Source organism: Anolis carolinensis, chromosome 3 (genome assembly GCF_035594765.1).
Source record: "Anolis carolinensis isolate JA03-04 chromosome 3, rAnoCar3.1.pri, whole genome shotgun sequence".
Taxonomy (NCBI): Eukaryota; Metazoa; Chordata; class Lepidosauria; order Squamata; family Dactyloidae; genus Anolis; species Anolis carolinensis.
The window spans coordinates 263610080-263627627 of NC_085843.1; the positions used below are offsets into that span (position 1 = coordinate 263610080).

Below are 17548 nucleotides of genomic sequence, written 5' to 3' on the forward strand. Positions count from 1 at the left end.
GGGGCAAGGTTTCCTCATGGGCCATGCCCCATGTTATTTTCCAGTGCCCCCTCCTTCCTATTATTGCTGTTGGTATGTAGGGCCCCAAAGATACCCCACTCCCTAAGCGTAAGGAGGGTCTTCCTAAATGTCTCCTTTCCCTTCCCTGTCAGTTAGTCATCCTCAGGTCTCAGGCCTCCCTGCAGGGAACGATTACTGTTGTGGCCTGTCTCCGAAGCGCCCTTTCTCCCTTCCCTTTCTCCCGCCACTTCCGGTTTTGCCTCAGCCCCTGCCGTCTCTGCTCGCACCTCACCTCCATCCTGAAACAGTCGTTTATAGTACAGCAGCTGTTGCTTGTTTGTCCAGTAGATGGCACTGTTTGTGAACCTAAGCATGGTTTTACCTGTCTTAGGTGTGACAGGTGTGTAATAGTAGGTATGTGGAGACCTTAAAATGCTCACCAGTTCAATTGCTACATTGTGTCCAAATTTCAAAGCAATCAGTGAAGTAGTTTGGGAGATATGTGGTCCCTCAAAAACGGACATGACATTTTTATTTATATATACTATCAGTTTTTTAGTTGTAAATAATATACAGGTATGGCATGCTATTAAGGGAAACGTGTTACTTTAAAATGTTTTTGAAATGCTTGGTATTGTATTTATACTGTGTTTGTTGCTTTTTAGCCTGATACTCATCTTCAAGACTTTAAACGGCCTTATATATGCTGTACAGTTATTTTAATATATGTTTTTTATTTGTTCATTAGGGGATAGATAGGAAAGTTCACAGATTGCTGGAGCGCTGCTGTAACTACAAAGGATAGCTTTGCTGCTGTTTACTGCTGTGAAAATATTAACAAGCTATTTGTTGCAGTAAACAAAACATTCAGTGGCACCTCAAAGACTTATGGGTTTAGTTTGGAAGAAAAAATGGACTGCCATCTGTGCAAGTTGTTTGCAGTTAAAATACCACCTCTGTTGTTTTTGTGTAAATAAAAGCATTGCACAAGGTCAGAGCTTGATCGAAGAAGCTCTTTGTGTGTTTGCTAGTATTCAGTGCCTATTTGGCATAGGTAAAGGTAAAGGTTTTCTCCTGACGTGAAGTCTAGTGTCTGACTCTGTGGGTTGGTGCTCATCTCCATTTCTAAAGTGAAGAGCCCGCGTTGTCCGTAGACACCTCCAAGGTCATGTGGCCAGCATGACTGCATGGAGCGCCGTTACCTTTCTGCCTGATCTACTCTTGATCTACTCACATTTGCATGTTTTTGAACTGCTAGGTTGGCAGAAGCTGGGGCTAACCGCTGGAGCTCACCCCATTCCCTGGATTCGAACTGCCAATCTTTCGGACAGCAAATTCAGCAGCTCAACTGTTTAACCCATTGCGCCACCGGGGGCTCCCTCTATGCTATGTGGCATAGCATAGTGTAATAAATCTGCAGGTGGAGCCATGTTACTGCTGGACATATTGTCCGCATTCTTCCTGCTCATCGAAGTGGTCAACTGTACTGCGGTTAAGCTTTCCTTTCCTCCCATCATTTCCTTCATGGATTCAACCACTCTTTCCCATGATCTTTCCCTAGTCCCCCGTTTCACCCATTTATTACACTGGCCAATATACATTTTGGTGCTGCAAATGTTAGCCCTATTTCTGGGTACATTTTCTCTGCTGAGTCTAAAAACGGCACCAATTTCTCCCTTATTGACTCTAGTTTTTAAGATACAGAACATATAACCATTTGTCAATCCACATCTGCTCACACATAGAAAATGATGATAAGCATATCTAAGAAACTAGAGCTGATGCATTCTATCCAGTGCAATTTTCTGAATCAGTGCCCCAAATAACTCCAGGAATAGGCCTAAAAAACAAGAAATCAATGTGTTTTTTTGTTGAGCTGTGTTATGTTTTATGTTTTTCTGTAGTCATAGTACCTAAAATAGTACCTACAACTGTAAATGAAAGGGAGTGGGGAGATAAAAAGATGAAATGTTTTAGTCAGTGTCTTAAGTTGCCTTACAGACATCTAAGTCACTTCTGTAAGTCATTTCAGTAAGGCCTTCGACAAAGTCCCCCACGATCTTTTGGCAAACAAACTAGTAAAATGTGGGCTAGGCAAAACTATGGTTAGGTGGATCTGTAATTGGCTAAGCGAACGAACCCAAAAGGTGCTCACCAATGCATCTTCTTCATCTTGGAAAGAAGTCACGAGTGGAGTGACGCAGGGTTCCGTCCTGGGCCCGGTTCTGTTCAACATCTTTAGACGAAGGGTTAGAAGGCACGATCATCAAGTTTGCAGATTACATCAAACTGGGAGGGATAGTCAACACTCCCAAAGACAGGAGCAGAATTCAAAATGATCTTGACAGACTAGAAAGATGGGCCAAAACTAACAAAATTAAGTTCAACAGGGACAAATAAGATACATCACTTAGGCAGAAAAAATGAAATGCAAAGATACAGAATGGGGGACACCTGGCTAGACAGCAGTACATGTGAAAAAGATCTTGGAGTCCTCGTGGACAACAAGTTAAACATGAGCCAACAATGTGATGCGGCTGCTTAAAAAGCCAACGGGATTCTGGCCTGCATAAATAGGAGTATAGCATCTAGATTCAGGGAAGTCATGTTACCCCTCTATTCTACCTTGGTCAGACCACACCTGGAATACCGTGTCCAATTCTGGACACCACAATTGAAAGGAGATGTTGACAAGCTGGAAAACGTCCAGAGGAGGGGAACTAAAATGATCAAGGGTCTGGAGAACAAGCCCTATGAGGAGCGGCTTAAAGAGCTGGGTATGTTTAGCCTGCAGAAGAGAAGGCTGAGAGGAGACATGATAACCATGTACAAATATGTGAGGGGAAGTCATAGGGAGGAGGGAGGGAGCTTGTTTTCTGTTGCCCTGCAGACTAGGACACGGAACAATGGCTTCAAACTACAGGAAAGGAGATTCCACCTGAACATCAGGAAGAACTTCCTCACTGTGAGAGCTGTTCGACAGTGGAACTCTCTGCCCCAGACTGTGGTGGAGGCTCCTTCTTTGGAGGCTTTTAAACAGAGGCTGGATGGCCATATGTCGGGGGTGCTTTGAATGCGATATCCTGCTTCTTGGCAGGGGGTTGGACTGGATGGCCCATGAGGTCTCTTCCAACTCTACTATTCTATGATTCTGTCATAGTGTGTGCAAAGACCTGTTCACTTGCTCTTCATCCAGAAACCTTCCAGCCTAGTTGTTGATAGTCCTTCTCACCAGAGGAAGGAGAGGTGATTTGAACCATGAAGATCCAGCTGCTCTGAGCTCCTTCGGGGAAGGAAAAGACAGGTGTACTCCATTTGAGAGCTCACCCTCATTTCTCTAAGCCTCTCCAAGCTGAGGCCAGCTGCTTCTTTGTGGTATGAATTGCCTCCCCGTTCGTTCTCTCACGTTCCCACCTGGGAAGCAATGGCAGCAGAGACCGTTCCCGGGGTCTGACAGCTCCCTGACAGTGTCAGGATCTCAGGTATTAGGTTTGAAATTATACATCTTTCCTGGAGGATGGCACTTTGATCGCAGCTGAGGCTAGGAGATAACTTTTAATAGATTATTCTTTTCTGCAGCTGGGACTCCATGGAAATTAGTGAAAATCTTCTCTACTCATATTCTGCTCCACTGGATCACAGATCTTTCTAGCAGTGGAAGGGATACAGTCTGGACAATAGAACAGAAAAACAGACCAAACTACAATGTCCTCTCAATTGCATAGGGAGGACTTCTATTTAATACCTTGGAATGCACCAGCATGTGGTAGTGACTTAAACATGAGATTAGGGGTCTGGGAGACCAGGTCACCATATGTCAGCAATTATGTGAAGGTATGTAACAACATATTAAATAATATTTGGTGAACTCTGACCTGAGCAGCTTAAATATGAAAAGTGTAAATATGAAAAGGTGTTATATTGAATGAAACAGAATCTATACAAACTTGAATTGTTTGAAAATGTCTTGACTGAAGAGGATTTCAGTTTTTACGGTATCCTAGCCAGACTGTGGCCTTTGCTATTGAACATTCCACGTTTTATTAGGAAACTAGAAAAAGTAATGTTAGTTGGACCACTGATCAGTGAATTGACACAGTTGTGGAGAAGTACAATAGTAAGGGAGCTCATTCCAGTTTGTTGCCACTATCAATGATTGTGTGACTGCCATGGAATAACAATGTTGAGCAATAAAGTCCTCTGAAGGGATATTATTCAATAGTAAAAACTTGGCTCGGGGATCGTTTTCGATGATTAGTACAGTGCAATAATAGACTTGGAATCACAGATAATTGACAACGGAATGGCCTTGGACTATGATTTTCGGATGATGCGATTTTAATATAGAATGTAATGTTTTAAATGTTTAATATGTATTAATTTTAAATTTAATTGATTTTAAATCTCTGTTTGTATGTATTTTAAGGCATCTAATGGTTGCCATACGGAAGCCGCCTTGAGTCTCCTTTGGGGTAGAGAAATAAATAAATAAATAAATTCAAACAGAGAAATATAACTTTGACTTAGTTTTACTAACTATTTCCCTAATCAGCTCATGGCCATGGAATGGTGTGTGTTGTGACACAGCTTTTTTGTCTACATAGACTCTTCCTCAAATGACATCTGAAAAAAACGGTAACGATTCCAGCACTGCTACTTTCCCCCCTTGCACAACATTTTACCATGATGTATCGTGTGCCTTTTGATTGGCCTAAGAAAGATTCCTGTGTAGGATAAGGCAGGTATTTATCAGAAAACTACATACTATTTTACAAGGAATCTTAGCATTCATACACAAAAAAGGCTCGAACACAACCTAAGTATTTAAATACGCTTCTTTCAAAGCATTTATTTTTATTTTAACATACAACCAAGGCCTTTTTTTGCTCAGTAGTTTACACTTCCTGTAGACATTAACACAGAATCTGTTGTTGCGTGAAACATACATTTATCACACATCTAAAAAAAGTAATATCTAATGCACATAATGAAGACACCATTGATACCTACATCTAGGAGTGACTGTGCACTGTCACCTTTAGTTTATACTACACCAAATGTTAACTGTATTTACATTTCATTTGACCACATTTCAAATTGTCTCTTAGAGACAGATGTAAAATAAGTACAAAAGAAACCCTCTGCTAATGCCAAGAACAAGGTTTCACCAGTTCCTTTTATTCTGCATTATGGCCAAATTGCAGGATTTTGGTAGGTTTCAATTATGACTTTCAGATTTCAGCATGCAGTTGTAGATGTCACGCAACTGGATTTAATTCACTGAAAAAATGGACGATACAATTTACTCTGGAATCTTGGACCACATGTCTGTATTTTAGGGTCCATCCCAAAGATTACATTAGCTTCTGGGTGATGTCTGGAAAACTCAAGGCACATTACATGCCTTTGTTTTAAAATATTAATTCTGGGTGTTAAATAGGAAACAACTCTAGTGGCTCTTTTGAACTTGTCTTATCTCATCACCTGCATTAAAAGGGTGTGAGATGCCTAGTGATTGGCTTCATCTACAATAGAACAAAACAACCTTGCTTTTGTTGCTTCATCCCCAGAGGAAATCTCTTCTGATCTAGGAGGGGTAGGGAACACGAGGTCTTTTAGATGTCTCTGGACTGCAACTCTCATCAGCCCTAGCTATCATAGCTAGTAAGGGATAGTGGGAATTACAGTACAACAGAGAGGCCAATAGTCTCCATTTCTACATTGTGTTAACAGCAACTAAGCCTTGCAGAAGAAAGAAGCACTGGCCGGTTGTAGCTAAATTTCTGATCTTGCAGCAAAGGCTGGGGAGCTCTCCTGTCAAAATGATAATTGAAATCTATCTCTTCTGATTTGCACAACGACTTGAGTAACTACCTGCACAAGGGCCAACACTGTTTGAATCCTGGGTAGACTGCACTTTCTGTTCCAGTAAAGTGAATAGGGATTGTTGCTGTAATCTTCCAAGTAATAATTAATTTAAAATTGCAACCCTGCTAGGTTTTATGAAGGGTTAGCGCAAAAGGTGAACCTTAGCTAGCCGAGAACTATTAACTGTGCTAACTGTGAATAAAAGTAGGAAATCTCACTGGAAACCTTAATTTATTCAGAACTTCTGTTGTTCCTATGAAATACTACAGGGATGTTGGTGGAAGCTCTCACCGCTTTTAAACAATACTCTGCAATTAGAGGCAGCAGCCATTTTAAGAAATTATTTAAGACTGACACATTTGTGGCTGAGAAAATTACCATGTGGCCACAACATTAAAGAGGAGAAAAAGCTCCAAGAAATGCTGCTCTTCCCAGCCAGGATACACTTTTAATGAAGTGTTTGGTTCTGGAAGAGAGAACAGATTGGACTCATGCCCACAAATTTAATCTGCATCGTCAAAGTGCAATTAAAGTGATAGCATTGTTTCACTGAAGATTAAAAAACAGTTATGCATTTGGGCAAAGACCCTACATCAATGTCTCCTAGCCCACTCCTCACCCCCAAAAACCCTATTTTAACAGCCAGTAAACACACTGAGCAACAGAGGTCTGTTTTCTTGCTGGTTTGGGTGCAGTAGAATGATGCTTCCAGCTCTCTCCCTCCAACTAAATGTGATGCAAAAAGAAATTATGATTGGGATCCTAACTCTGATTGGCACAGGATGGACCGAAAATTCATTCTACTAAAGCCGAATCACCAGTGGAATAGACCTCCATTGCTCAGACCAGCTCCTTGAAGCACAAGTGGGATATGAAGGAGACATTTACATAATGGCAATAGTGTCTCTTAGGTTATGAACCCACAATAATAGCCATGAAGAGTAGTTAGTTTGTAAAGAGATTGGTCAATTAAATGGTAAGTGGTTTTGTTTGTATCGCATGTAAGGTCTGACAATATTTCGTTTGTTTTTCAATTATGCCCATGCATATCCTAGTAGATGTTATATTTGTGAATTAATTATGATCTGTGCAACACCTTTGGAACGGCTTTTAAAATAGCCCCGCATCTGCTCAATCAATCAAGGTCATTTTCACTCAACTAAAAGATTTAATTCAATTAAATAAGTAGATTCTGCAAACCTAAATATTTCCTCTTATTTCATTCCTTGATTTTTTAAGATACTGCATTTGTCCTCTGTGGTAGAACAAGAACAGCAGGAAATTCATGTCAATTTATATGGCTTTTTTGTTTTTCCTTCCACAGCTTCAAATGAGACAAAAAATAATTATTCGACCCAGTAACATTCAAACTAATTGTATATTGGTTTGAATGTTGCAATAGAACTGTGATAGAAAATTGTTTAAAACCCCACTTAGCTATGGTAACCTTTGACAAGTCGCCCTCTTTCAGACTCAGGCAATGGTAAGCCCCCTTTGAACAAATCCTTGTGTTTTCCTTAAGACCCCCATAAATCCAAAAACACTTAGATGCAGCAGGTCCAGAACTTCCTCTCAACTATCTCAGTTTTGAGCCTTGACTGACACTGCTTTGAGCCTTGATTGACATTGGACTTCCAACAGTGATAGTAGCAGAGTGTTCTGGCACAGAGGAAGACCAGATATTCATTACAATCCTGTATCCATGGGGATACATTTCTAAATATAGTGTAGAAACAGGAAACCACAAATAATAGCAAATCTTAATAAAATGAATGGCTTCTGCTAGAAATTAACATAGAGTTGCATTAGAGTACCTAGAAAATTCCTGTACGTGATCAAAAAGAGAATTTTAATTCTAGCTTTTCAGGAATAATTCTTGCAGATCCATTAATGTTGCGAATGCAAACTAGTAACAGTTAAAATACAAATCCAGCAAGAAACATCCTTGAAGTATTTAAGAAAATGGCTATGCCATGCTTACAGACAGGGATCAACGTGACTGGAGAACATTGGTGTTTCTACATGCTTTTCAGAGTGTCCCACAAATGTATAACCTGCACCTTCTATTAAAGAATGTTAGTAATGTCACCCTAATGGCTTTAGAGTAGGCATGGGCAAACTTGGCCTTCCAGGTGTTTTGGACTTCAATTTCCACAATTGAAGGAGTTAAAGTCCAAACCATCTGGAGGGCCAAGGTTTGCCCATGCCTACTTTAGAGGTTTCTATTGAATACAAATACAGGTTGGCAAGTCATTCCTATAATCCAGAGGGCATGTTGTGCACAATGTGTTTTGCACAATGTTCCAACCAATGAAAGGTGGAGTGAGGCAACTGCTTCAGGTGGAAAATGGCCCACTTCCACTCTTGAGCCTTCCTGCCCATTACCGCTCCCACTGAGCCTGAGATCTACCCCATGAACTAGTCTGTTTCTTTTGGACATGCAAGGGGCAACATTAGCCAATGTTAGCACTGAAGTAAAATTCAGCTGCCAATCCAGTAGGCTTATGTACATGGAATAGTGAACTGGATAAGTCACAATTCTGTCCTTTGCCTCAGGCAGCAAGGTGTCTTCAGACATCCTTGGCATAAAGACATGCACATTCAAAAGGACTGAACCAGACAGCTGCATATCCAGTCAGCTTGACTGCAGAAAGACGTTGCACAATCCCTATGAGCTATCATTACAACAACCCCTGTGAGAATCAAAGGTATAAATTCATACCAATCACCAAGAATCATTATTCTCCTTAGGTTGAATGTAGAAAAATAGATTTCCCACCACAATGCAGAAAAGTTACACAAAGTATAGCAGCGTATATAGATTTCCTATGAATCTTCACATAGTTGCTTTTACTTTTTTAATAATAGAAATTGATTTTAGAGGCATTTATAAAGCAGTCTACCATATCATGATAACATTTTCTCAGGTTGCATGCAGCCACAGACCTAAAACATGCCATCTTCCCCTTTAGCATATGTTCGGATTGTTAACGCATAGGTAAAGATTGGCCACAGATCGGCATTTGATGCTGTTAAGTTGTAGTGGATATACAAACAGTAGTTTGTGTTAAATGCAGATTGAATATTATGTCTGAACTGTTAACAATTGTCAAGGACTGGGTACAAATCGGGACCTAAAACCATACATTGATCTTACAAACCATGGTTTGCATTATAATTGCTGTGATGTGTCTTCACTGGGTCAGTTACATTATTACCGTGTTTAAGGCAATCACCTTGCTTTCCCAGTTTTAATGCTAGCAAGGTAATGAATGGGTTTTTACTAGGACCTATCCTCCTGCAAACTACTGTATTACTATACATTTGCGAAGAAATCATATATACTCATGTATTCATTGACCTCATGTATAAGTCAAGGGAAGGACCAAAATTGTGAGAAGGAAATGTGTCAGAGGTGCTCAGAGCCAACCACTTCTGACCACCACTGCCATTTTCCTTCCCAGATATGCAGAAATGGCACTGTGGCAGAGAGAATTGAGGCATGCGGTGCTGCTTTTAAGTTCTCCCAGAAGAGACACAATACTCGCCTTTGGCCCCTTTACTCAGAGATGCTTCCTATGTTGATAATAGTAAAGGTACAATGCTTACATTGACCTGTGGATAAGCCCACCCAGTTTTTTGGTTTTTTTGGGGGGGGGGGATCAATCTTTTAACTAATATTTCTAGACTTATACTTAAGTGTGCATAGTAATCTATAGGAAAACAACTAACAGTCATTTAACATTTAGTTCTAAAGGGCTAAAAAAGAACTAGAAACAGACTGGAAATAGATACCAGCTAGTCACAACAGTGAACTCATTAAATGTGTATTAGATATGTGTTGCATAGACTATATCAGTAAAGCTAGCATTGGCAAACTTTAGACTGAAAGCACCACTTAATTGTTTGGCAGTATTCCCTTTGAGCTCAATGGGTTGAATTCAGCACTAATAATACAGAGCTGTGCTCTAATAATAGGGTTTTCTTGGCTCCTGTCTTCCTCGCCCGTTTCCAACCTTTTCTTCCCCATAAAACTTCTCTTATGTGTTAGCATGTCAGCTGAAATGGGGCACAGGAAGAGTCATGATCAAGGACAGGCCTGGGATGATGGGGAAATTCAGAGAAGCTAACTTCTACAAGTTTTTTTTTTTTTTGCTTCTCAATGTAAGCCAGCATCATTAAAGTAAATCTGTTTCTTTATTTTTGACTAGTACCATCTTTCTGATAGAAGTCCTAAATTTAAGTGCATGACAAATTATGGATTTCAAACGTTTATCTGTATATGATAGGTTAGAATGAATATCTAATGCCCCAAAATAGTCATGCAAGTCAAATTTCTACAGGAATATTACATAGTTCTTTAAGTCAATAAACTTCTTTCACAAAGCCATGCTGTGTTTTTTGTTTCTTTTTAATTTCTGATGTAAGAGTCTTTTCTACAAGATTAAAATTGTAAATGTCTATAAATATGCATATTAAGCTATTAATTCAGAATGAGGTCTTGTACTGAGTGCAACACTTTTTCTTTAGCTGGCTGGGCAAACATGGCCTCTTTGAACACTTGACTGATTTTAACCTGTATTTGGTAATTGCTTGCATCCTATTTCCTCTTAACAATGAATTTCCCCCATCTTACATATTGAAATTTGCTTACAACAAAATGTAGATTAAGAAATACACCTACGGATCCCTTTTGCTTACAAGGCCTTATATTTTTTGCAGAAAATATTTTCCTTCTTCTCCTATGCTGTAATATATTATCTTTTAAGATATTTTAAAAAGAAAAAAGCATGATAGCTATTATTTGGGGAAGGTCTCATAAATCTTAAAGTTTTGTACAGGGTCAAAACAGGGATGGGAAATATTCCTTTTTCTAAGAGTCTTTATGCTCATAAAGTTTATATCAGAGAGCTAACAGTGCAATTCGTAATCCTTCTAATATCCACAGGGCTTACACTCAAGGAAGAGAGTAGACTGACTATCTAATCCAGTAGTTCCCAACCTTTTTTTTTTTAACTAGGGCCCACTTGACCAGGGACCACTTTTCAACATTAGTACCAAAAGGGTTACGAATCAGTTTTTGGTGAACTTCAGTTTTGGTTTGGTTATTTGGGGTGCTGATTCAGAAAACTGCATTGGATAGACCACATCAGCTCTAGTTTCTGGTACAGAACATTTTCGTTCTTGCGGCACACAGGTTGAGAACCACTGCTCTAATCTTTACTACAACATTTCTTTAGTCATTGTTCTTTTGAAAATTCATTGTCTCAATCTTTTCGCTCTCAGAATCCAGCAAAATGCATAATCTACAACAAAGACAAGTTAGAGTTATCTTGTGCATGATGTTTACTTCTGTTATGTTCACTTTATGTTATTTTCTCTTTCACCATTGCCAGTTTTTTTTTAAATTATACTTTTACTATGCTTCTGCTGCATGGGACATTTGGGGGTGCACCCATCGACTACTGTACTAATTTTCACAGCAATACTATGCTGGAAATGAAGACAGTTGCAACAATCTTTGCATAAGTAACTTTGAGCCACTAGGGAACAATAGAAGCAGGGAGAGTTAATTAGGGCTTCCTATAATAGCATATCTTTCTATTCTTTTGCATTTTTGTCTTGCAAACTGATTTTCTTAAGCCTGACCCTTTCCTTCTATCTCTTCTTATCTTTAATCATGTAACCAGAGGTAGCAGAATTTACCCCTTTCTCTCTCTATTTAACTTTGTATTTCATCTAAATACAAACTTGGGACCTAAAACAATCAACAAATCCAAAACAAAGGGAGACTTTCCAAAACTCTTATGACTATGTTTAGCTCGAGAATAAAGGTTTGGCCATACCACCTATTAACTTTACAGCTAGCTACCTACTCTTAGGAAAATGCTTAAATAGAGATGGTGCAGATGTAAGCCAATGTTAAAGAGATGATTGTTTAAGATTTTGCAATCTGAGTTAGGAACTATTGATAAAATCTCTCATGCACAAGGGAAGGGTACATCAAAGGCATTGCAATGGTAGAGCTAGTAATTATTGAAAAAAGGGGAGGAAAAGGGGAAGATTTTAAAAGCTCTCAAGCATGTATAACATGATGGTTCTTCATCATTTGCCTACCGTCCTTTTGGCAAAAGCACCTTAATTTTACTACTGTATAGAATGAGATTCAGCTCAAAAGTAAAGCAGGGATATGAAACTAATTGAACAGGGATTCAAGTGTCGATCTCACTCCTATAGAAATTTGAGTCTGACTTTTCAATGACCTTTTCTAAAACTGATTATTATGATGATTTGTGCACGGTTACAAAAACTATTTTCTCTTCTTTGACAATGTAATGGCTATGGACAGCGATTTCTTTCTAAATGATATACTAAATAATGGCAGTTAAATCTTATATGGAGATGTAAATCAGTGAGTTTTCCAGTTATGTTGCTGTGAATCAAACCGAACTTTATCTTTCTTGCTCTACTACAGTACATTATTATTCCAAATAATTATACTTTTATTTTTAAAGCTGCCACAAATACAGAATTACTGGATTGTATACTTGCCTGCTCTCAAACCGAAATAAGGACCTGCATTCTAAATGTGGAAGTTAAATGTGATCAATGGTCTGATCTGAAGCACCAGTCACCAATGATGAACTAAAAAGAAAACCTTCTATTGAGGCACATTTCCGCAGGTGTAATCTGGGGGTTCACACCTGCATATCTTCTCTCTTTCTCTGCTACCCTTTCTCTTTCCTTCCATCCTTTCCTCCTTTCTTTTCCTTTCTGCCTAATAGGCTGCCAAGGAAAGGAGAGATCTGACCTTACAGAGCAGTTTCTCAAAGTGTGCTCCTCCAGATGTTTTGGACTTCAGCTCCCATAATTCCTAACAGCTGGTAAACTGGCTGGGATTTCTGGGAGATGAAGTCTAAAACACCTGGAGGAGCACACTTTGAGAAACACTGTTATAGAGGAACTGTGAATTCCACTTGAGTTCAACCCAAAGGTGATAACATAGTACATTTGGTCCACAGATTGCCCTCCATAGTAGAAATTATCTATCCAGTATACATGGAAGTAACCTGGTCTTGGAAGCATCAAACTGGCAAACTTCAAAATCCATAGCCAGCTACTGTTAGATCTCCACAGAACACGTCTCACTTCCTCTTGATGTTTTCCCTTGCTCCCTTGGAGCATCCAAGCAATGACAACAGCACTTTTTCTGTGTTTTTTGGCAGTGGGAACACAGAGGAAATAGGCAGAGATCATAGTGGCAAGGAGCTGGGCTCAGTCATAGAGAGCATCTTCTGGGGATGTCTTGTCCTCCACCCCCAAATCTGCAGTTGGCACTAATTCTGGACTGGCTGCTCCTGGTATCCTATCCTATAAATATCTAAAGTGTGTGATATCTTGCTACCTGGAGGGTGAATGCCTGAGGTAATATATTTCCTGTAAAGGAAATAGCAAAATCAGCACAACGCTGACCACTCAGCATTGACCAAGCAACAACTGGGAATGTGTCTCCTACTAGCAATGTAAGACAAGGCTGTACATTTAAGAACGCTTATATTGGTGCCCAATTCTGAAGCACCAAAGTTTCTGAACCTACAGAAATTCAAAACGGCAGCAATTTTTCCTTTTTTTGTTGTAATGTAACATTTTAATTCTGTAATGTAACTCCTTAGTTATAATTAGAAACTTGTTGCATTAGATTATATTTTCCATTGCTAAAAGTGTTGGATCTTTTAATTAAATCTTTCAATTAAAAGCAGCTATTCTATATTAATATATGAAAGCAGCAAAATAAGGAAAAGCAGGTGGGGGCATAATGTTTGTATTTACTCACCCAATGACCTGGAACTTCAAGGTTAATTTGTTTTGAGAGCGTACAAAATTTAATTCAGCAGCAGAGATGGAAAAAGGCAAATAGTAAGAGCTTAGAAAGCTGCAATGGTAACTAACACAACCTTTGGCTATCTTAATCCATCTCTGTGCTACTTTCAAACACGCCGTGTGTTTAGACAAAGATCAGGACATCTTCTTTGGCTGCCTTGAGGGATGTGAATTATCTATTCAGGAGATCCTGTATATATCAAGAGAATGCAAACAGCAGATGGCATTTCCCAAAGCTTTAAAGCCTAGTGCTATCCCATCCAAACTGAGTGGCTATGTCCCAATACCTGGTGGGTTGATTATTTCATTTTCTTCTAATAGAAGGGAAACAGCTCCTTCTGGAGTGTTTTGCCCTGTTCTACCTCTACAGAGAAGATAATTAAAAGATATTAAAAGAAAAAAGTTTTGGATTATAGCTCACATGCATGAACTGTGTTTCCATATTGAGGACTATGCTGCATATTCTGTATGCATATTCAGCTGTGTAGCAAAGGGAGTGTGGAAATTTCCTATTAAATTGTGAGATGCGTATTGGGTTCTCCTGATGCATATTGGCAATCCCTACATGGTGTCACAATGCTCATGGGGCACTACCAATCTCAATTGGCAATCCATAGTCTTTATCTTGATGGGCATCAGGAGCATCAGATGGCCTGTGATGACCATTGTGCATCAGTCCCAATGCACAATGGTCATTTCACTGGGTCAATTATGTCATGGTAGACGCTTGCTGAATTCAGATTTTATGAAAACACCCTGTTCTGTTTTCCTGTAGACACAAGTTCCAAACTGAATTCCAACCTATGAGCCAGCATCCTACATGCCTATGGGCTTATTTATCTCTCCATCTCTCTCATTCTTTAGGAAGGCTATATTCCATAGGTGAACAGCAAGAGCATCTATCCACTACTATTTTACTTTTTTTTTCGTGTCAGGAGCAACCGGAGTTGCTTCTGGAGTGAGAGAATTGGCCGTCTGCAAGGACGTTGCCCAGGGGATGTTTTGATGTTTTACCATCCTTGTGGGAGGCTTCTCTCATGTCCCTGCATGGAGCTGGAGCTGATAGAGGGAGCTCATCCGCGCTCTCCTCGGGTGGGATTCGAACCTGGCAGCCTTCAGGTCAGCAACCCAACCTTCAAGTCACGAGGCTTTTATCCCCTAGGCCACTAGAGGCTCCACTATTTTACTCATAGAAATATACAACTAGCTCCGTACATGCACATGATAGGTCATGTCCAATAGTCCTGACTTCAGACGAGTTCATCAGCTTCCAAGCAATTTAAGATAGTATCTCAGGATCACATCGTTTTTGAGTGGTGATCCTGGTAAAAGGAAACTGAATTTTTTCTTGTGCTATGGCAAAAATGTACATATTCGGACAGTCATAATTATTCCAGGCTATCATGGCACATTACTGGAACATTTGCCTATTACAGTAGAGTCTCACTTATCCAACACTCGCTTATCCAACATTCTGGATTATCCAACGCATTTTTGTAGTCAATGTTTTCAATACATCGTGATATTTTGGTGCCAAATTCGTAAATACAGTAATTATTACATAGCATTACTGCGTATTACTTTTTCTGTTCAATTTGTTGTATAACATGATGTTTTGATGCTTAATTTGTAAAATCATAACCTAATTTGATGTTTAATAGGCTTTTCCTTAATCCCTCCTTATTATCCAACATATTCACTTATCCAACATTCTGCCGGCCCATTTATGTTGGATAAGTGAGACTCTACTGTACTTTAATTGTGAATGCGAACTTGGAAACGTTCCCTTTTCCCAGTATAACTCCAATAATTCCCACTGACCATGCTAGCAGTAGGATTTTGGCATCCTGATAACCCAAAAGCAACTTTTCCTAACTTTGCTAAGAAATTGCCAGATGATGAGCACTATAGAGGATTAAGCAACCCGGTCACACCTAAATTATCAATCAATACTGGAATTGGAAAAGTCAATTTTCTACACCAAAGCATACAATATTCATAGGTTTGAAAGTACAACTATATGCTATCAACCTCTTTCATCCCCAGAACTAGCCTTTGATTTTTTACATCATTAAATACCTAGGCTATCAGAATAATTTTCCCTTGCCGGTCTTTTGGTTGTTGATGATGGACTCAGCTGCAATTCTACTGAAAAGCTACTGCTGTATCTTTTTGTAAACTAAATGGCAATTTCTCATTTTAGCCCACTAGCTTCATCAAGATCCTTGTATCCTATTTGAACACACTGGTAACAGAAAACGCTAAACTCAGTGTAAAAATCTCACCCAACATCCCCAAGAACTTTACATTTTGCCTTTGGCAACAGTCTCTGATCTATGCAAGCTGCACAGTTGTGTCTAATCCCAGCACCCACCATATGTAGAAGCAAGAGTTAATGAATGTGCCATTTTCCAATGAGCAAAGATCCCCAAAACTGACTTCTGGTGGGGCAAAAAAGGCAGAGTATCATTAAGGGCATGCACACCGAAGGTATAATCACGCAGCTATGGAAAAGCTCAAAAAGCTTGTCCCTTATTGTGCAGCAAAAAGGACATTTTGCCTATGGAAAAAAGATAGAGGGATATTTTTGTTGTGTCCAACCAACCCCTCTTCTTCATTCTTCTATGACAACACAGGTCAGCAATCTGCTTGCTACCTGCCTTCCTATTTCTGCAGAGCAGTATCAGAATGGAGAGCATAAAATCGGTGAAAAGCCCATCTTGTTTCCATTGAATGCAGACAAGTCACAAGTTGTTTCTGTCTTGCCTTTTTAAGCTTGTAGATGATGACTACGAAATTGCAGCTATTTGAAAGAGCCGAAGCAGGCGTCATTAGCTTCTAAACCGAATCCCCCCCAAAAGAGCCAGAGAAATAAAAAGGAAGCAGTATTGAGTGTATTTGCTGCGTAGCACTCTCTTTTTATCAAAAAGAATGATTTTCCGTGTTTTCTTTTTGGATGTACAGTCTTAAATACTAATATACTTGTTAGAGCTGTCTACTGTGTTGAAGTGTAAAGGTCTGATGAAGAGATTCACCAGAGAGAGGCAGATTTCTTTTTTTTACTGGTCTTCTGATTTACTGCCACCCTTGAACTTCACCACCATGACTGTTATGTTGTCAGGGCATCCTCTGTAAAAAGACTGTAGGACTATACTTTTGGCTCCAAAGTGTGGTTCATCCAAGCGTTCCTTGATGAACCGTACAGCCTCCTCATTGCTAAAGGCATCCCATAGCCCATCGGAAGCTAAGATCATGAATTCTGGCTGGAGTTTGTCCAGGTCGAAGGTCAGGATGTCTGGGTCAGGAATGACGACGTTCAGGTTCTTCAGGGGATAATCTCCAAGAGAGCGGGACATGGCTAGGATCCCCTGAACACGCCAGGAGCCATTAAAGCTGATGAAGCCACCTGGAGAGGAGAGAAACAAACAAGCAAGCACGCCTTCTGTTAAAATTACTTCTGTATGACACTCGTTTTCAGAAGCTTCCAAGCATCTGTAAAACAATAACTGGAGAAGTATTATATTTTGCGTTCCTTTCTGAAGTCCTTTTTCAACCAGATAACACTAATCTTCACATTTTTGCATCTTATTTCCAGGAGGGAATAAACAAAACAAAACACATTCCCATAATGAATTTGTGTGCCTGTTGCTAAGACACAAGCAAGGAAAATGCACAGGGATGTTGATCACTACCTTCGTGTTTGGAGAGCTATGCTATTGTTAGCATACCACATTTGCACTAGTTTGATGAAACCTTTCAGCAAAGATCAGAGTTCTGAGGTAGCCTACTTTAAAGTCAG

General features: G+C 39.6%; 1 protein-coding gene across 2 annotated transcripts in view; it reads right to left on the minus strand.

The window, feature by feature from the left end:
- Nucleotides 1-4821: 4821 nt before the first annotated feature.
- The window catches only part of ppm1l (protein phosphatase, Mg2+/Mn2+ dependent 1L), a 233233-nt gene continuing 220506 nt past the window's right edge, over nucleotides 4822-17548 (minus strand). For both annotated transcript variants that reach the window (XM_003218167.4, XM_016992023.2), the window contains one exon: nucleotides 4822-17155. In XM_003218167.4, coding sequence (XP_003218215.1) covers nucleotides 16809-17155 — 347 coding nt within the window. In that variant the 3' untranslated portion in view covers nucleotides 4822-16808. The remainder of the gene's footprint in view (nucleotides 17156-17548) is intronic.